Source organism: Anolis carolinensis, chromosome 3 (assembly GCF_035594765.1).
Source record: "Anolis carolinensis isolate JA03-04 chromosome 3, rAnoCar3.1.pri, whole genome shotgun sequence".
NCBI classification, from domain to species: domain Eukaryota; kingdom Metazoa; phylum Chordata; class Lepidosauria; order Squamata; family Dactyloidae; genus Anolis; species Anolis carolinensis.
Genome location: NC_085843.1, coordinates 283,636,236 through 283,657,275, shown reverse-complemented (window position 1 = coordinate 283,657,275; position 21,040 = coordinate 283,636,236). Strand labels below are relative to the sequence as shown.

Here is a 21,040-nt window from a genome sequence, read left to right as displayed (position 1 = left end):
GAGAGGGGCCCGGCGGTGAGGAGGAAGAGGCCCGGGATGCGAGGGGGTGTGGGCCAGGCCCGTCCTCGGCTGCTCCCGGGGAGGGAGGGAGGGAGGGAGGACTACGACTCCCAGGGGCCCAGATTCGCACCCTCCCTCCCCCCAATACAGGTCTCCAGTCCATACCACGCTACATGAACTTGAATGGATACTGTGGTTGTGTTGTCGAAAGCTTTCATGGCCGGGATCACACTGTTGTGGTATGTATTCCGGGCTCTATGGCCATGTGCCAGAAGCATTCTCTCCTGACGTTTCACCCACATCTGTGGCAGACATAGAGGTTTTGACGTCTGTGCGAAGCTAGGCAAGTGGGGTTTATATATCTGTGGAAGGTCCAGGGTGGGAGAAAGAACTCTTGTCTGTGGGAGGCAAGTGTGAATGTTGCAATTGGTCACCTTGATTAGCATTGAATAGCCTTGCAGCTTCAAAGCCTGGCTGCTTCCTACCTGGGGGAATCCTTTGTTGGGAGGTATTAGCTGGCCCTGATTGTTTCCTGTCTGGAATTCCCATTTTCTGGGTGTTTCTGGGAAGGTAATGGCACTCCATGTAGTCATGCCGGCCACATGACCTTGGAGGTGTCTATGGACAACACTGGCTCTTGGGCTTAGAAATGGAGATGAGCACCAACCCCCAGAGTCAGACATGACTGAACTTAACGTCAAGGGATACCTTTACCTTTACCTACACACACACACACACACACACACACACACATAAGCAGGGACTATATATATATATATATATATATATATACACAATATATATCACACACACACCAATTTAACAAAGTTTCAGCCACAAAAACAAAGTTTCTGAAGTAGAACAATGACTTTCACAGTAAAGACAACCCAATTTAACAGGAAATAAGACTTTCAAACCAGGAACAGATTTCTGCAATTATTAAAAAATGGTTTATTATAAAAGCTATGAAAATTTGCCAAAAATCAGAGGATAAGGGAAACGTTCCACATTTTGGTGAGCTATCAGTGTTAAATGTGTTCTACCACTGTACCAAGTTTGAAGAAGATCACTCAAAAAATGAGGGCGGGAGAGCCCCCTAAGTCCCCCCCCTTCGGGCTGTTTTTGGGCCACCGCGCATGCGCGTCCGCCATTAACGAATTAATTTAGAAAATAACGAATTTTCGTTAATTTCGAAAAATTTTGGGGGCCAAATTCGTTATTAGCAACAAAAACGAAAAACTGCCCCCTCTAGTTTTGAAACGAGTTTAGAATCAAATTTTTCATGGATCGATCAAGCCTATTACTTACCAAGTGAAAGGACTGGCAACTTCCTAACAAACAAGGTCTCACATAATATTCTCAATTTACCATATATTCAAATTGATCATACAGTAGTCTCTCACTTATCCAACATTCGCTTATCCAAAGTTCTGGATTATCCCGCCCGGATCCACAAATGTTTCTCTAGGAACTTTTTATGGATTTAATTTTCAACAATGTTGCTACTGTAAGTTCATTTTATGCAATTCTATCTTTATTTGTAGTCAGTTTGTTAGTAGCCAATGTTTTTGTAGTTAGTGTTTTCAATACATTGCAATGTTTTGGTGCTAAATTCATAAATACAGTAATTACTACATAACGTTACTGTTTATTGAACTGCATTTTCTGTCAATTTGTTGTAAAATAGGATGTTTTGGTGCTTAACTTGTAAAATCATAAATTAATTTTCTGTTTAATAGGCTTTTCCTTAATCCCTCCTTATTATCCAACATTTTCGCTTATCCAACGTTCTGCTAGCCCATTTATGTTGGATAAGTGAGAGACTAATGGATATTCAAATACTTCTTAGAACATGATGCGCACGGCATGACAGCATTAGAGAAATCTTTAAGACACCAACACAATTCTGGCCACATCTCCAAATATCACAGCAAACAGCCACAACAATGTATGCTCCATGTTATAATGTACAACACAATGAAAAATGAGCATTATGGTGATCCCTTTATTAGGACAAGTAGAAACTGCAAAGGACATCATGCCAGCTTTTGAATCCCAATGGCACCTCAGACACAGATCGTTAAAAAAAACTATGCAAGAGAAATAAAGGTCCCTTCCAGGTTGGCCCTATATCCCAGGATCTGATCCCAGGTTTTCTGCTTTAGACTGGATTATATGAGTCTGCACTGCCAGATAATCCAGGATACACAGAAAACCTGGGACCACATCCTAGGATATAGGGTCTGTCTGGAAAGGTCCAAAGTGATGGATCAGTGCCGCAAGTCTGCATCATGGTTGAACTATTTGCTTATGAAAGACGGTTTTATGGGAGGGTTGATGCCAATAAGAATACAGAGAAGAAAGGCGGTAGAAGAAACTCAATTTAACTTCCTTCTCCACCAACTTTACTTTGGACCTGCTTCTACGAGAGTTGAATGAAAAGTACTTGGGTTCGGATGGGAATATTTTAATAAATCAAACACAGAAATAATCCTTAGAATGTGCTCTTTAACTACCACTATTCACTTTCCCACATAATCACCAGACAATTGGATACATTTCTACCAGCGATGAACATGTTTTCTGAAGCCATCACGGAAGAAGTCGACACTCGGTTTCCGCAACCGACGTCCCACCAGATCTTCCGATAGCCAAGCAAAGCAATAATGTGACCAACACACTCTTGTGAAATGCCGATTATACTTGAAATTTCTCTCCGAGTGATACAATGATCGTCCTGAATAAATCTGTCAGCCTTTTGCTTGTGAAACTCGGTGGTTGCTGTCACAGGACGTCCAACTCTTTGTTTGTCACGCAAGTCAGATGTTCCCACCTCAACATCTTTAAACTTACTTGCCCAATGACACACAGGACTCACATCAACACAAGCATCATAAACAGCTTGCATTCTCTGATGAATCTCCTTTGGGGTGACACCTTCTGCGGTCAAGAATTTAATGACTGCACGTTGCTTAAGTTGCATTGACCAACCATCTGCGCAGGGTTCCATACTTCACACTTTAACAACACAACCGTTCAATGCTAAGGCTTCCCGCCAGATAGAACTAACTGTAGAGGAGTGTAATGAAGTACAAATTTTTGGTATACAGATGTTATGTTTAATTGTGTGTTTGTGTTTTAAAAGCATAAGTATTGCAGTTATTCCTCTCAGCACTCAGAGGCTGGTTGCCATGGAGAAGTGGGCGGAGCCAACTGCCGGTTAGCTGAAGAAGAGCAGAGTTTAAAAAAAAGAGAGCCAGTCTGTGTTCTGATGAGGCACAGGGAAGACTGATCCTAGGTTAGGGGATCAGGGAGACTCAATTGGTCATTTTGAGTCAGTTTAAAATAAGTTTGGTGACTTATTTGGTATAATCTGTGTCCTGGTAAGGAACAGAGAAGCTGTGATAGCACATCACAGGGGTGACTGTGGTATAGAAGTGGCTGAGGAATAAGGTTTAATTACCTTAGGTGAAAGAAGTAATATTTTAGAGAGTTGATTCATCTTATTTGAGAATTGTAACTGTTAATAAGAAGAATACCTCTATGTGAGAAACATCAATGTAACCACTAAGCTTTGTGCCTGAATAAACTTGTTCTTATTTTTCCAACATGGAAGCCTCTGTCATATATATCATAAACTAAGTACGCTACCATCTGAAGTAAATAATAAGAAAAAAGGAATACAAAGTAAAAGGTCTCCTCCCTGAATCTTTTGTGGTTCCATCTTTCCACATTGGTGGCAGTCATTTTAATAATTAGCCCCTTTACAATTGGTGGCCGGCATTAATTAAGATCTTGACAATTTGGTGGCAGTAGTAATTAAATTCCCCCTTGCCTGAAAGAACCTCAGCCGTTATTCAAAACCATTCCTCACAAGGAGAATCTACTGAACAAGACAGGATCTACCGCAGACCAGGACTGCCATCTCTTGAGGAGTTACGAAGGTGGAGGCATTACTTTTCATTCAACCCTCGTATTCACTTGAAGCAAACCCTTTGCAGGTGGAATACAGTTAGTCTCTCATAACTCCGATATTATATAATGAGACTCACAACATACATTCACCAACGTATTCTCTTTTGACAATTGGATGAGTGTCTGCAGTCCTTTGGAAGCCATGGGTGGCTCAACATGTCCGTGGTTGCAGTGGTCATAAAGCTGCATCAAACCCCCTGCGTTTTTGCTTCTCCTAGCAAATTGCAAACAGTTTCCCTGAAAAAAGCCATTGTTTGTTCCAATTGGGATATCCAAAAAGTTACTAAAAAGAAACAGCTATGTGGTTCTAACATCCGCCTCCATATTCCGTTCATTTTAGTGACCGTTTGGTTCTATTGTGCTCTCTGGAGATCCAGCTGAACAGCAGCCGGACTGGTCATCCGCTTTCCGGTAATACATCCTGGTCAAGATGGTCATGAGGAAGGTCTCTACGATCAGGAGCTGGCAGTGCATCTCTATGAAAGGAAATAAAAGAGAGAGCTATAGCTGGAATCTCCCACATCTGTGGAGCGGTGAGTCCTGTTGGAGTAAGGTTGTATTTTGTATGAAATGTAAATCAAGTATTTACTGCTGATGAGCAGGAGTGTGTATTTTTCAGTGATGAAATGGTTAACAGCAGGCTAGTTTTGACTGACAGCCTGTTGTGATTGCTATGACCTATCAGGCATGACTTCCGGCCTTTGGGGGAACTTCCTCTGGACAGAGGAATGTGGTTTTTATCTTATCTGTGGTGTTCGGCTTGAGCTCTCGCTGGAGATGGACTATGAGTGCTATGCTCTGAAGCCGAGAAATGCAACTGTAAATAGATCATGTAAATAAAGTTAATCAACAGTTGGACTTCGTCTGCTGGAGTGTTTGTTTGACCAGTGCTGTTTCTCAGCATGGGAATACAGTCTGGAGAAGGAGGTGAGACCGGGATGATGAATTTTGGAATCCACTCTGCACCCCATCATCCCCTGACATGTCCATGCTGGGTTTCAGACCAATTGCATGCCGTTTGGAGCTAGGTTAGCATTTCAATCATTCAAGTGAATGATTCACAGGGAACCTGAATACTTTTTATTGGGAATGTTTGGCATTGATGATGACAAGAGCAAAGAGATTCTGTTCAATTATCTCATTACAGCCGCGAGGATAACATATGCTAGGATTTGGAGACAAAAGGAGATCCCAAAAAAGGAGGATTGGCTAAACAAAGTTATAGAGATAATGAACATGGAGAGACTTACTTATTGGCTATCCCCAAATCAAGCTTTACCAAAGAAAGAAACAAATTGGGACCTGGTAAAGGATTATTTAAAACAGATGAAGTTTGATCTTATCTGCTGAATCGACACAACCTTAGAGATTAAGGAGGATGAAGGGACATGGTGTTTTATCAATAAATATGATTTTTCTTGGAAAAGATTATGAAGAGCCAGTAAAAGACAGATGGAAGTCTACAACCTGTTTTTTTCTCTCTCTTTTTTAAAATTTTAAAATTATTATTATTATTATTATTATTATTATTATTATTATTATTATTATTATTATTATTATTATTATCATCAACACAACAACGTTGTATGGCACAGCAAACAAGATAGATATGCTGGATTTCGTTTCGCAAAACCACAAGTCGAACACTTCCCAAGTGTCTAGGACTGTGTGATGTATTTTCGGATGATGTGTGCAGATCCCAGTAGGGTGGCCTTTTGCAGTTGGCAGATGGTGATTTTGTCAATGTCTATTGTTTCCAAATGCCGGCTGAGATCTTTTGGCACAGCACCCAGTGTGCCCATCACCACCGGGACCACCTGTACTGGTTTCTGCCAGAGTCTTTGAAGTTCAATCTTGAGGTCCTGATAGCGGCTGAGTTTTTTTCCTGTTGTTTTTCATCTATGCGACTGTCACCTGGGATGGCAACATCAATGATCCAAACCTTGTTCTTCCCCCCCCCCCCCCCGCAGGTGCCACCTTGACGTGGTGGGGGGGCTTAACTGCTCCAATGATGACTGAGGGCTGTGCTGGCGGTAGTGTAACTACCGGCAGGTCCAACCAAGCCAGAGAGGCCTCAGCTGAGGAGCACAACCAAGAGCACCTAACCCATTAGCATTATGGAGAAACAAACCCAAACGAAGTCTATACTGGCTCGGTCGTCGCCCAGGATAAAAAGGACCGCGGTGGATGCTGCTGATTCTGGACATCCATTGACAAGTGGGCTACGGAATCATCAAAACCCAAATGAACAGTCACAGAAGCGGCAAAAATATACAATGCCAGAAAACCGCACAATTATTATTATTATTATTATTATTATTATTATTATTATTATTATTATTATTATTATTTTCCTCTTTTTGTTATTAATCATTTTTTTCTTTTTCTTTATATATCTATATATATAAAAGAGTGATGGCATCAGGGCAGCGGACAAAACAACAAAACTACAGGCCCCCCAACCTCGAAATTTGACAACACAACCCATCATCCACGGCTCTAGGTTGATACAACAAAAAGAAAAGAAAAATAAAGTCCTAATTAGAGGGAGAGGAATAATTGTTTTTATCTAATTGCTGCCAGTTAGAAGGCTAAGCTCCGCCCACTTGGTCTCCTAGTAACCCACTCACTCCAGGGGACAGGCAGAGTTAGGCTTCACTTAGGCCTCTTCCACAGATTATCTAATTGATATCGCAAAGAACACCACTCTGAAAACAAGGGAATTCCAGACAGGAAACAATCCTGGCCAGCTAACACCTCCCAACAAAAAATTCACTCAGGGAGGAAACAGCCAGGCTTTAAAGCTGCAAGGCCATTACATGCTAATCATTTTCCCTAATTGCAGCATTCATACTTGCCTCCAACAGACAAAAAATCAGAAATATTGTATATTCACAACCTTTAGGAAATAATATCCCCTGATGGCGCAGCGTGTTAAAGCGCTGAGCTGCTGAACTTCTGGACCGAAAGGCCGCAGGTTTGAATTGGGGGAGCGGAGAGAGCCCCCACTGTTAGCCCCAGCTTCTGCCAACCCAGAAGTTCAAAAACATGCAAATGAGAGTAGATGAATAGGTACTGCTCCAGCAGGAAGATAACGACACTCCATGCAGTCATGCCGGCCACATGACCTTGGAGGAGTCTACGGACAACGCAGGCTCTTCGGCTTAGAAATGGAGATGAGCACCAACGCCCACAGTCAGACATGACTGGACTTAACGTCAGGAGAAAACCTTGACCCTTTACCTTAACTACCACCAATTCCTCAATACTTTATTTCCCAGACCACCAGACTTCGCCACAGCAACGCGTGGCCGGGCACAGCTAGTCTATATATGTGTGTGTGTGTGTGTGTGTGTGTGTGTTTGGATGGGTATGTGTATGTATGTGCATACATACAGTAGAGTCTCACTTATCCAACACTCGCTTATCTAACGTTCTGGATTATCCAATACATTTTTGTAGTCAATGTTTTAAATACATCGTGATATTTTGGTACTAAATTCGTAAATACAATAATAACAACATAGCATTACCATGTATTGAACAACTTTTTCTGTCAAAGGTATTGTATAACATGATGTTTTGGTGCTTAATTTGTAAAATCATAACCTAATTTGATGTTTATAGGCTTTTCCTTAATGCCTCCTTATTATCCAACATATTCGCTTATCCAACATTCTGCCGGCCCGTTTATGTTGGATAAGTGAGACTCTACTGTACATGCCTTTCTTTGATATGATAACATAAAAACAGACACAAGTTTTTCGTAATATTATTATAAGGAGATCACTATTGTGAGCTTTGAACAAAATCAAGCTTCCTTTATGATGCTCTTTGCATGCCAAGGGGTAATATATAAATTGTTGTTGTTGTTGTTATTATTATTATTATTATTATTATTATTATTATTATTATTATTATTATTATTTTCGTGTCAGGAGCAACCGGAGTTGCTTCTGGAGTGAGAGAATTGGCCGTCTGCAAGGATGTTGCCCAGGGGACGCCCGGATGTTTTGATGTTTTTACCATCCTTGTGGGAGGCTTCTCTCATGTCCCCGCATGGAGCTGGAGCTGATAGAGGGAGCTCATCCACACTCTCCCTGGGTGGGATTCGAACCTAGCAGCTTTCAGGTCAGCAACCCAACCTTCAAGTCACTTAGTCCACTACGCCATCTGGGGGCTCCTATTATTATTATATTGTATGACACAGATAGACATGCTGGATTTCATATCACAAAATCACAAGTCAAACACTTCCCAAGTGTCTAGGACTGTGTGATGTATTTTCAGATGCCAGTAGGGTGGCCTTTTGCAGTTGGCAGATCGTAATTTTGTCAATGTCTATTGTTTCCAAATGTTGGCTGAGATCTTTCGGGACAGCACCCAGTGTGCCCATCACCACCTGCACTGGTTTCTGCCATAGTCTTATCATCATCATCATCATCATCATCATCATCATCATCATCATCATCATCATAGTATTATTATTATTATTATTATTATTAAGAAGAAAAATTTTCTTAGAAGGAAGTTGGCTGACCTTTAAACACTTGTTAATAGTTGACAATGACCATCCACTGATTTAAGTCCCTATGCAACGGGACATTGTGGAAGACTTGATGCCTTTTTCAGCCTCCAGTTTGCAAATTTTTCCCTCATTTCATTGGGTGTAAAATCCTATGTTTCTTTTTGGATGTAGGTAGGAGGTTTATGCTCCATCCCCTTGGCATCAGCTGGTGCCTTCCATGTCTGTTGGGGTTCCTGCTCTCACAGATGTCCTCAAGTGACCCCTCTAAATCCCTTCCCTGTGGGCCCCAAAACGAACAAGGTTGGCTCTCAAACTCACGCTGGGACCGCGATCTGGAGGAGAATGGTGGGGCGCAGGCAATCTGTCCGCCGTTCCCCAAAATGCTGAAGATGGAGGGCTGCAGCGCTGTCAAAATCAGGAGAACCTGAAAAGAACAACAGAGGTGGGTCTGGGAAGACGCTCCAGAATTAGAGACTTTGGGTTCATCTACACTGTAGAATCAATGTCGGTTGATACCACTTTAACTGCCATGGCCCATTACTTTGGAATCCTGAGAGTTGCATTTTGGTGAGGTATCAGCACTCTTCGGCAAAAGACTTGGTAACTCCCAGATTCCATAGCATTGAGCCATGGTTATTAGACTCTACAGTATAGAGACATTGTATTGTCAAAGGCGTTCATGGCCAGAATCACTGGATTGCTGTGAGAGGATGCCGGCCACAAATGCAGGTGAAACATCAGGAGAGAATGCTGCTGGAACATGGCCACACAGCCCAAAAAAAACTCACAGCAACCCTATAGAGGCATTCTTTGGCTGGATCTGCACTACCATATCATCCAGTCTGAACTGCATTATATGGTCAGTGTAGTCTCATATATTGCAGTTCAAACTGCATTACATATAAGAGGCTACACTGACCACATAATGCAGTTCAAACTGTATTATATGGCAGTGTAGATCCAACCTTTGACTCTTTCACACTATACCAATGCAGCAGTTTGATACCACTCCGACTTCACTAAAAGACACCAAACCGGGTGCTATTTCTTGAACCTCGTCTCCCCGTCATACTGGCATAATAACATGGTTCTCTGCCACTGGATTATTGCAAGGATTCCTGATTCTGTGCCAATCACTGCTCCACAGGGATGCTGTTTTTTGCTATGACTGCTCTGGAATCTTGTGCCTTTTCACACTACAGAATGATAGCATTATTACAGTAAGACCCATATCTCCACGAACTACAACTCCCAGGATGCTATAGGATGTTGCCATGGCAGATAAAGTGGAATCAAGGTGCTACAATTGTGCAGTTCCAAAGAGACCTGAGTCTGCAAGGGGTTGGAGGAGATACTGTGACATTTTCACAGCAAAGTATGAGTTGGGGATTTAAATCCCTCAACCTCTACTTAAAAGCAAATAGGACAGGTTTACCTGGAAGCACGCAAATTTGGCACCCACGTTCTGTTCTGACAGGTGCATCTTGACAGAACGAAAGAGGATGCCCAATGCCCAGAGAGCAAAGAGGGTGGAGACGCCGGCCGTGGTGTTGATCCAAAGAGCCACGCTGTATTCTGAGATCTAAAGGCAAGGAAAGTATGAAATGGAAGAACGTGGGCAATATTATTGTCGTTCCTGTTGGCTGGAATTTTGCAATGCAACTTCAAATACATAACACACCACTGCATCACATTGAGTTATGGAACCTGCGCTTGAGAATAGACCTGAGAGACACATTTAAGTATTCGAAAGCATGTCCTATTGTTGAGTGATTTCAGCTCCTCTAAAACCATGAGTTAAGAGACCCGGCGTGCCTAGCTTCTCAGAAAGCCGAATGAGGTGCACACTGGTCGAATGCAAAAACAGAGGTATTTATTCTCAATGGTCAAAAAGGATGTCAGTGAAGAAAGCACTCTAAAAGTATTGACATTCTGCAATTGCAACTCCAGAGCATTTTTATTTCATTTGACAGCGATTCAAAAAAACCAGCCAGCTCCTGATCGGTTGAAAAATAATCCAGGTAGAATCTGTGCTCTGAGTGGTTCAGGATTCTCTAAAGTCTTCGATGATTGGCTCTTCATAATGGCAGGAAATTGATAAACTGTCATTGGAGCATTTGATGTGTCAGTCGAGCCAGCTGTCAGATCACACTGTGCTTCCCCATTTTGTACAAAATTTCCTAATAAATCCTTGTTTTCTAACTTTTGCAACCTGTGTTTTGCTTTTGGCTAGTGGGTCAACTTTCATGGGTAGAAAGAAAAGATACCAGAAATACAGTAATTCTTCCACATTCACTGTTTTGACTTTTGCAGACTTGATTATTTGTGGATTTGGTCCAAGACTCTCTAGGTTCTTCCCTGTGACTCCATGGTCATGTTGCACCCCCCTTGTAATTTAAAATAAGTGCAGTGTAATTACAAACATCCATATCCTTGCAAAGTTCTGGAAGATTTCCCCAACAGATACAGGAGCTGTACTCCATTTAATAAAGGTTGGTGAAATCCTGCTTAGAACCCCAAGAGTGAACTGCAGAGCAAACTTGCTGAAAAAGTGTTAGGGATTCCTCTTCTTCAGAAGAGGAAGGGGAGCAAGAAAGTGTTCATGAATCTGACGGTGAGTTGGAATCTGAGGAGTAGATTTTGCAAGTACCCACTTTTCAGGAGAGGTGAAAGGAAGCAGAGCAGAGATGTCGTTCAGCTAGAATAGCTGCCAGAAATGCAGCTGAGTAATTGGGAATTGTTCTAGCAGCTGTGAGGGGACTCAGCACTATAAAGCAGAAGCAGGTGCAGCCAGCTCTTGCTGGTAACAAACTGACTCTAATGCCTGAGCCTTCGCTCCCCTTGTGCCTGCTTCGAGTCTGCATCTGGGAAACTGCTCCTAAGGATTTATTGCTGTTTCTTTGTCTGAAGTAAGACTGCTATTTGATTTGGGAATTTATCAGAGACTAAGAACTGTGCTTGCCCTAAGACTTCCTTGCTTCCTTTTGCATTATTCCACTGAGTGTGCTGTTGTTAATGTTTTGCTGAAGTAAAGCAGTTTCCATTTACTTACCACAGTGTTTTAAGGCTGTTCTTGAAAGACAAAACAGGACAAAAAGGGAGCTTGTTAGGTAAGGGACAGAGCAGGAGGAGGAGAGAAAGAAGGTCTTGTGTTACAAACAATAATAATACATTTTGACCCACAAACTTCCCACTTACATCGGCTGTGTCATACAGATCTTCCGCGGTCAAAACAAGCCCCAAAAAGGCACAGGCGCCTCGGAAGAAGGCATATTGGAAGGTGCCCAGGATCAGAATCCGTAGCTTTCGCCTGGAATGAGAAAAGGGTAGAGCCTGTTATGAAATCCAAGTTTGCTCTTAGGAAATTCCCAACCAAAGGTCAAGCCGGTCGTTCCAAACTCCCCAATTGTCCTGATGTGCCAGCGACTCATGGTTAATCCTGTGTCATCCCGCTTTTTTTTCAGCTGCCTTTAAAATGTCCAAGTTTCTCTCTTCTCCTCACATTTCCTTCTTTGGTCTTTAGCTTACATCAATTACTGCAAACCAGATGCCAGTGCAAAATTAGTTTGCATTGTTGTTAGCTGCCATCAAATTGGCTTCATCTTATGGCAACCTTATGGATGAGAGGCCTCCAAGTCACCCTATCGACTCCTTACAACTCAGAAAGAAATTGCATTAAAGTAATTGTTTCAAAGCAAAACCTTCAACCTTCCTGATTTGACTGTGCCAATTAATTCCCCACTGCCCCACCATGGCACCTTCCACACAACTTTATAAAATCCACATTGAGCTGGATTATATGGTAGTGTGGACTCAGTTAACCCAGTTCAAGGCAGATATTGTGGATTATCTGCCTTGATATTCTGGGTTATGTGGCTGTGTGGAAGGGCCCTATATCATCTACTTTTAAAGTATTTTAAATGTCCCAGTTTCTCTTTCCTTGCAGATAGAAAAATCAGGGTATAAATAAAAAAATCACATTGTCATCATCATAATCTCTCTCTATCTTCAATTGTTCAACAAGTGTGTGCTTTTAAGTTATTGATCTGTCAGGAGAGTTGGGTGATAAATGAAATGTATCATCATCATCATCCTCGTCATAATTCCTTTACTTCTAATGAGCTAATTAATTCCATAGAGTCCTTTCAGCAAGACATCCAAAAATGTTTTTGTCAGTTCCTTCCTCTGAAATAGATCCTAGAGCTGGTTGTTGTTTTCAGTCCTTCTGGTTTTGATAATTGTGCTTTTTTGGGAGACTGCCACTCCCAAAGGCAAATGGGGCCAGGCTGTGGCGCAGCTGGCTAGTAACCAGCTGCTATAAATCACTACTGACCGAGAGGTCATGAGTTCAAAGCCCGGGTCGGGTTAAGCCTCCGACCATTAAAAATAGCCCCGGCTTGCTGTTGACCTATGCAGCCCCGAAAGACAGTTGCATCTGTCAAGTAGGGAAAATTTAGGTACGCTTTATGCGGGAGGCTAATTTAACTAATTTACAACACCATAAAACTGCCAGCAAAACACGAGGAAAGGAATGAGGAAGTACAGCCACCAAGTGGACGGTGAAGCAACAGCTCCCCCTGTGGCCGGAATCGTGAAGCTGGAAAGATGTTAAAATGCCTCTGTGTCTGTCTAAACCAGGGGTCCTCAAACTTTTTAAGTGGAGGGCCAGTTCATGGTCCCTCAGATTGTTGAGGGGCCGAATTATCATTTTAAAAAAAAACCGAACAAATTCCTATGCACACTGCACATATCTTATTTGTAGTGTAATCCTCCCCCCAAAAAACAACAATTTTTTATTTATTTATATGTTACATTTATACCCCACCCTCTCTCACCCTGAAGGGAACTCAGAGCGGCTTACAAGTTGTATGTACATACAATATATTATATTACTAGCTGTGCCCGGCCACGCGTTGCTGTGGCTGAGTCTGGTGGTGTTGGTCAGTCTACATTAGGTTGTATTTATGCTGTGACCTCCACCTTCTTTATACTCACATTAGTAGTAGTATTTGAAGTTTGTTACCTTCTTCAATTTTTGTGTTGATTGATAATTGCTTGAGATCCCTGTTGTCTTTGGTTTGTTGTTAGTTGTAATGTCTGATTCTGCTGAGTGCGGGTTATATTTTTATTGTGGTACAATGGTCCTTTTTTTGTTTTGCCTGTGTAGGTGTTTATTATTGTTGTTGTTGTTGTGGTCATGAAGGTTGGAAAAGTTAGTTGCTACTGTATTGTTTTTTGGAGGCCCAGTGTAGCACTGACTGGCCTCTCAGCCTCAGTGCCTGGCTGTTTCTTGCCTGTGATGGTGTTGATTCTTATTGTTGTTGTTGTTTTCATTGTTATTATTGTAATTGTTTTTTTGGAGGCCAAGTGTGAATGTAGGGATTGGGGAGGTGGATGAGTTGTGTTGTCAAATTTTGTATTTGTTATAGTCACAATGCGTTGTTGTGAGTTTTGTGGGTCCGGATTTTGGTTTTGTGGTGTAGTTGTGTTGTTACAACCGGGAGAAAAGGCTTTTGTGTTGTGTTGTCAAGTTTTGTATTTCTGAGGCGTTTAGTTGTGTGCCAAGTTTTGTATTTCTGGGGCGTTTAGTTGTGTTGTTATAGTCACGATGCACTGTTGTGAGTTTTGTGGGTCCGGATTGTGGTTTTGTGGTGTGGTTTTGTTGTTACAATCGGGCGGGAATGCTTTTATGTTGTGTTGCCAAGTTTCATATTTCTGGAGCATTTAGTTGTGTTGTTATAGTCACAATGCGTTGTTGTGAGTTTTGTGGGTCCAGTGTGGTTTTGTGGTGTGGTTGTGTTGTTAAGATCGGGCGGGAATGCTTTTATGTTGTGTTGCCAAGTTTCATGTTTCTGGAGCATTTAATTGTGTTGTTATAGTCATCATGCGTTGTTGTGAGTTTTGTGGGTCCGGATTGTGGTTTTGTGGTGTAGTTGTGTTGTTACAACCGGGAGAAAAGGCTTTTGCGTTGTGTTGTCAAATTTTGTATTTCTGGGGCGTTTAGTTGTGTTATAGTCACGATGCGTTGTTGTGAGTTTTGTGGGTCCAGATTGTGGTTTTGTGGTGTAGTTGTGTTGTTACAACCGGGAGGCAAGGCTTTTGTGTTGTGTTGTCAAGTTTTGTATTTCTGGGGCGTTTAGTTGTGTGCCAAGTTTCGTATTTCTGGGGCGTTTAGTTGTGTTGTTATAGTCACGATGCATTGTTGTGAGTTTTGTGGGTCCGGATTGTGGTTTTGTGGTGTGGTTGTGTTGTTACAACCGGGAGGCAAGGCTTTTGTGTTGTGTTGTCAAGTTTTATATTTCTGGGCTGTGCCCGGCCACGCGTTGCTGTGGCTGAGTCTGGTGGTGTTGGTCAGTCTACATTAGGTTGTATTGATGCTGTGACCTCCACCTTCTTTATGTTCACATTAGTAGTAGTATTTGAAGTCTGTTACCTTCTTCAATTTTTGTGTTGATTGATAATTGCTTGAGATCCCTGTTGTCTTTGGTTTGTTGTTAGTTGTAATGTCTGATTCTGCTGAGTGCGGTTTATATTTTTATTGTGGTACATTAGTCTTTTTTTTGTCTGTGTAGGTGTTTATTATTATTGTTGTTGTAGTGGTCATGAAGGTTGGATAAGTTAGATGCTACTGTATTTTTTGGAGGCCCAGTGTAGCACTGACTGGCCTCTCAGCCTCAGTGCCTGGCTGTTTCTTGCCTGTGATGGTGTTGATTCTTATTGTTGTTGTTGTTGTCATTGTTATTATTGTAATTGTTTATTTGGAGGCCAAGTATGAATGTAGGGATTGGGGAGGTGGATGAGTTGTGTTGTCAAATTTTGTATTTGTTATAGTCACAACGCGTTGTTGTGAGTTTTGTGGGTCCGGATTGTGGTTTTGTGGTGTGGTTGTGTTGTTACAACTGAGAGGCAAGGCTTTTGTGTTGTGTTGCCAAGTTTTGTATTTCTGGGGCGTTTAGTTGTGTTGTTATAGTCACGATGCACTGTTGTGAGTTTTGTGGGTCCGGATTGTGGTTTTGTGGTGTGGTTGTGTTGTTACAACTGAGAGGCAAGGCTTTTGTGTTGTGTGCCAAGTTTTGTATTTCTGGGGCGTTTAGTTGTGTTGTTATAGTCACGATGCACTGTTGTGAGTTTTGTGGGTCCTGTGTGGTTTTGTGGTGTGGTTGTGTTGTTACAATCGGGAGGGAATGCTTTTGTGTTGTGTTGGCAAGTTTTGTATTTCTAGGGTGTTTAGTTGTGTTGTTATAGTCATGATGCGTTGTTGTGAGTTTTGTGGGTCTGGATTGTGGTTTTGTGTTGTGGTTGTGTTCTTACAACTGGGAGGCAAGGCTTTTGCATTGTGTTGTCAAATTTTGTATTTCTGGGGTGTTTAGTTGTGTTATATTTCTGGGGCGTTTAGTTGTGTGCCAGGTTTCGTATTTCTGGGGAGTTTAGTTGTGTTGTTATAGTCACGATGCATTGTTGTGAGTTTTGTGGGTCCGGATTGTGGTTTTGTGGTGTGGTTGTGTTCTTACAACCGGAAGGCAAGGCTTTTGCGTTGTGTTGTCAAGTTTTATATTTCTGGGGCATTTAGTTGTGTGCCAAGTTTCGTATTTCTGGGGCGTTTAGTTGTGTTGTTATAGTCACGATGCATTGTTGTGAGTTTTATGGGTCTGGATTGTGGTTTTATGGTGTGGTTGTGTTGTTACAACCTGGAGGGAAGGGTTTTGCGTTGTGTTGCCAAGTTTCGTATTTCTTGGGCGTTTAGTTGTGTTGTTATAGTCACGATGCGTTGTTGTGAGTTTTGTGGGTCCTGTGTGGTTTTGTGGTGTGGTTGTGTTGTTACAACTGGGAGGCAAGGTTTTTGCATTGTGTTGCCAAGTTTTGTATTTCTGGGGCGTTTAGTTGTGTTGTTATCGCATGATGCGTTGTTGTGAGTTTTGTGGGTCTGGATTGTGGTTTTGTGGTGTGGTTGTGTTGTTGTAACCTGGAGGCAAGCCTTTTGCATTGTGTTGCCAAATTTCGTATTTCTGGGATGTTTAGTTTTGTTGTTATAGTCACTGCGCAAACAACTTTATCATTTTATATATATAGATTAGCATAGTACAATATTAGCATTATATATTAATATATTGTACTATACCACTATACCGTAATATTATTAGTAATATTACAGTACATTTAATATATAATATACAATTTATATTATTATATTATACAATATTATTATATTGTATTATTATTATTAGCCACCCTGAGTCCCCTATTGGATGAGAACGACGGGGGTAGAAATACTGTAATAAATAAATAAATAAATACGTTATTATCAATATTATATGTATACACAATATATTACATTATTACCATAGAACAATATTAGTAAATGAAAGAACAATACAATATTTAAAAATAAAAAGAGTTTTAACCAACATACTGTAAATCTTTCAGGATTTCAATGGGAAGTGTGAGCCTGCTTCTGGCCAATGAGATAGTCAAGTTAAGTAAGACTGTTGTTGTTGTTGTTGTTGTTGTGTGTCTTCAAGTCATTTCAGACTTTGGGCGAGCCTAAGTCTAAAACTGAGGGCGGGGGCCAGGTCAATGACCTTGGAGGGCCGCATCCGGTCCCCGGGCCTTAGTTTGGGGACCCCTGGTCTAAACAGACACAGACGGGGTGAGAAGGGCGGAATATAAATACTGTAAATAAATAAATAAATAAATAAATAAATGCAAAGCCCCTTTGAACCAATCTTGGGAAAGGGTTGCCTTTGAGTCCCCATAAATCAAACAATTTGAAGGACTGGCATAGAGTCGATTCAATATGAGTGGCTATAAATGATCTCAAGGGGTCCCATCATGGAAGCAGGAGACAATCCCTGACAAGGAAGGCCCACAACACCAACAAATTAAACCACAATCAGGAACAGAAAGATTTTCATCCTGATGTATGCAGATGATGTGGTACTTGTCTCTCTCTCTTGGTTGGGTCTTAGAAATCTTCTGAAGGATTTCAGTACCTTGTGCCACGAGGAATATCTATCAAATAATAACTACAGTAGAGTCTCACTTATCCAACATAAACGGGCCGGCAGAATGTTGGATAAGCAAATACGTTGGATAACAAGGAGAGATTAAGGAGAAGCCTATTAAACACCAAATTAGGTTATGATTTTACAAATTAAGCACCAAAACATCATGTTATACAACAAATTTGACAGAAAAGGTAGTTCAATACGCAGTAATGCTATGCAGTAATTACTGTATTTATGAATTTAGCATCAAAATATCACGATGTATTGAAAACATTGACAACAAAAATGCATTGGATAATCCAGAACGTTGGATAAGTGAATGTTGGATAAGTGAGACTCTACTGTAATTTAAAAATGTGTGTGTGTGTGTGTGTGTGTGTGTTTTTCCGTTTTAAATAATTTTTATTAAAATAAAGACAGATTTCTTTTACATAAAAAGTGGGGGAACAATCTAAGTAGATAGAAAAGTAGGAAATATAGAAGCAAAAAAAGTATGTGTATATATAAAAATGTGGAGAAAAAAGAAAAAAAGAAGAGGAAAAAGGAGAAAAAAAGGGTAGTAGATCTTCCATTCTTCTTTGTGGTGTAAATAAAGAAAAGGGGGGGGGGGGAGTCCCTTTTCCTTTTCTCTTCTTCTGTTTATTCCTTATTATTATTATTATTATTATTATTATTATTATTATTATTATTATTATTATTATTTGCGACATTTATATCCCGCCCTTCTCACCCCGAAGGGGACTCAGGGCGGCTTACAAGTTATATATACATACAATCTTCTATATATATAAAAGAGTGATGGAATCCTGGCGACCGACAAAACAACCAAACTAAACACCCCACAACCTCGAAAATTGAGAGCACAACCCCTCATCCACGCCTCTAGGTTGATACAACAATTAGAGGGAGAGGAATAATTGTTTTTATCCAATTGCTGCCAGTTAGAAGGCTAAGCTCCGCCCACTTATAGATATATAAGGCCTGCAAATATTGTAGGGGAAATGGACACAGATTAGCCTTCTAACTGCCAGGCCCGGGCTGTGGCTAAGCTCTGCCCACTTGGTCTCCTAGCAACCCACTCAACCCAGGGGACAGGCAAAGTTAGGCCTCACTTAGGCCTCTTCCACACTGCCTATAAAATTCCTTAATCTTCTAGATTTTTGTATCTCAGAGAGGTGATAGTCTATTTACATTGTCCCTTTTAATTGTTTAGTCTTCTCCTATTTCTATATTGTCCATTTTACCTTATTGATTTTTAGCCATTCGATGAAGGGGGACCAATTTGTCTCCTTTATAACCCTTCCTTGAGATCTTGCGAGTATCCCTGTCAATTTATCCATATTCATAATATCTACTACCTTGCCTATCCATTCTTCTTTTTCCGGGATATAATTCGTCCTCCATGACCTAGCGTAGATGATTCTTGCCGCAGTAGTAAGGTATATAAAAAGCTTATCTGTGTTTAATGACCATTCAAAATTAGTCATTCCGAGCAGGAAGTGTTCCGGATTTAAGGGCATTTTATACTTTAGAATTTTCTGAACCGATTCGTGTATTTTTTTCCCCAAAATGTTTTGACTTTCTCACAGTTCCACCATAAATGATAAAAAGTTCCTTCGTGTGTGTGTTTAAAGCCCACACCTTTGTCCTGAGATTCATCCCCATTGCCCTGAAGACCAGAGAAGACGGTCCAGACCGTGAGATGGTGGAACCCTATGATCTCCACCCAAGATCTAGCCATTTGGTTCCCGGAAACAAAGACAAGTGGCCCGTGAGAAGATGCTTGACTCACTTGGTCATTGTGATGTGTGGGCAGCAAGGGCAGCAACAGCAACAGGGCCCCGTGCTGATCCTCACCGGAGTGTCCTTCAGGGTCTTGAGCACGGCCGCCTTGCCCCCGAGTCCTTCCACGATGACCAACGTCATCAGGTAGAAGCAGACAGCAAAGTACCTGGGAAGAAGGAAAGTCACCTCCTTATTTACAGTTAATGGAGAGATTCAGACAAGACAAGCGGTCAGCTGGTTTTGAAACAAGCGAATCGGAATTTGAGTTACAATTATGTACCAATGATGAACATTTAATGCAGGGGTCCCCAAACTTTTGAAGCAGAGGGCCGGTCCACAGTCCTTCAGACCGTTGAGGGGCCGAATTATCATTTGGAAAAAAAATACAAACGAATTCCTATGCATACTGCACATGTCTTATTTGTAGTGCAACAACAACAATGAAAGAACAATACAATATTTAAAAATGAAAACAATATTAACCAACATAAACCTATTAGGATTTCAATGGAAAGTGTGGGCCTGCTACTGGCCAATGAGATAGTCAAGTTAATTAGGATTGTTGTTGTTGTTGTTGTTGTTGTGTGCCTTCAAGTCATGTCAGACTTTGGCCGAGCCTAAGTCTAAAATTAATTATTTATTTACTGCATTTATTTACTACATTTACATCCCACCCTTCTCACCCCGAAGGGGACTCAGAGCAGTTGTATGTACATACAATATATTATATTATTAGCATAACACAATATTAGCATTATATATTACTATATTGAACTATACCACTATATTATTATATAATACTAGCTGTGCCCGGCCACGCGTTGCTGTGGCAAAGTGGTGGTGGTATTGGTTAAAAATTGTTGTGTAATTTTTATTTGACGTTATTTGCATTTTTTTATTAATTTTATTGTAAGTTATATTTTTATTTATTATATTTTATTATTTTCTTGTATTATTTTTAGTTATTTTCTGTTATTATAGTATATTATTGTATTAATTTTTTAGTGTTTTTTATTATTTTTTATTGGGTTGCTAGGAGACCAAGTTGGAAGAGCTTAGCCTTCTAACTGGCAGCAATTGGATAAAAGCAATTATTCCTCTCTCTCTAATTAGGACTTTATTTTTCTTTTCTTTTTGTTGTATCAGCCTAGAGGCGTGGATAATGGGTTGTGTTGTCAAATTTCAAGGTTGGGGGGCCTGTAGTTTTGTTGTTTTGTGGGTCGCCATGATGCCATCACTCTTTTATATATATAGATGTAATATATAACATATAATTAATATTATTATATGGTATTACTATTAGTATTATATTGTATAACATAAGATTATTATCAATATTATATGTATATACAATATATTATATTATTAAAACTGATATAAAAATATTATATTATAAAACTGAGGGCGGGGGCCAGGTAAATGACCTTGGAGGGCCGCATCCGGCCCCCGGGCCTTAGTTTGGGGACCCCTGATTTAATGTATAAAATGTTATTGAAATGGGAAATGGCAGAACAAATGCTGGAGATGTGAAACAACGAAAGGTATGTTCCTCCATCAGTGGTGGTTATGTAAGAAAATCCAGAAGTTCTGGGAAGAAGTTAGGAAGAGTATGGAAGAAACCCTCCAGGTCAATATTAAAATGAAACCACCAGAATACTTCCTCTTGAGTATCACTGACATCAAATTAGACAAAAACCAAGAGAAATTGTTCTTTTATCTAACCACAGCCGCTAGAATTATCATAGCC

At 40.8% G+C, this 21,040-nt stretch overlaps 1 protein-coding gene across 1 annotated transcript in view; it reads right to left on the bottom strand.

Moving 5' to 3' along the window:
* Window positions 1–1,991: 1,991 nt before the first annotated feature.
* Window positions 1,992–21,040, bottom strand: part of slc51a (solute carrier family 51 member A) — a 30,160-nt gene continuing 11,111 nt past the window's right edge. Inside the window, exons 5-9 of the mRNA XM_062976918.1 lie at window positions 19,301–19,459; window positions 11,702–11,813; window positions 9,939–10,085; window positions 8,822–8,927; window positions 1,992–4,451 (exon numbers count right to left, since the gene is read on the bottom strand). Coding sequence (XP_062832988.1) covers window positions 4,312–4,451; window positions 8,822–8,927; window positions 9,939–10,085; window positions 11,702–11,813; window positions 19,301–19,459 — 664 coding nt within the window. The 3' untranslated portion in view covers window positions 1,992–4,311. The remainder of the gene's footprint in view (window positions 4,452–8,821; window positions 8,928–9,938; window positions 10,086–11,701; window positions 11,814–19,300; window positions 19,460–21,040) is intronic.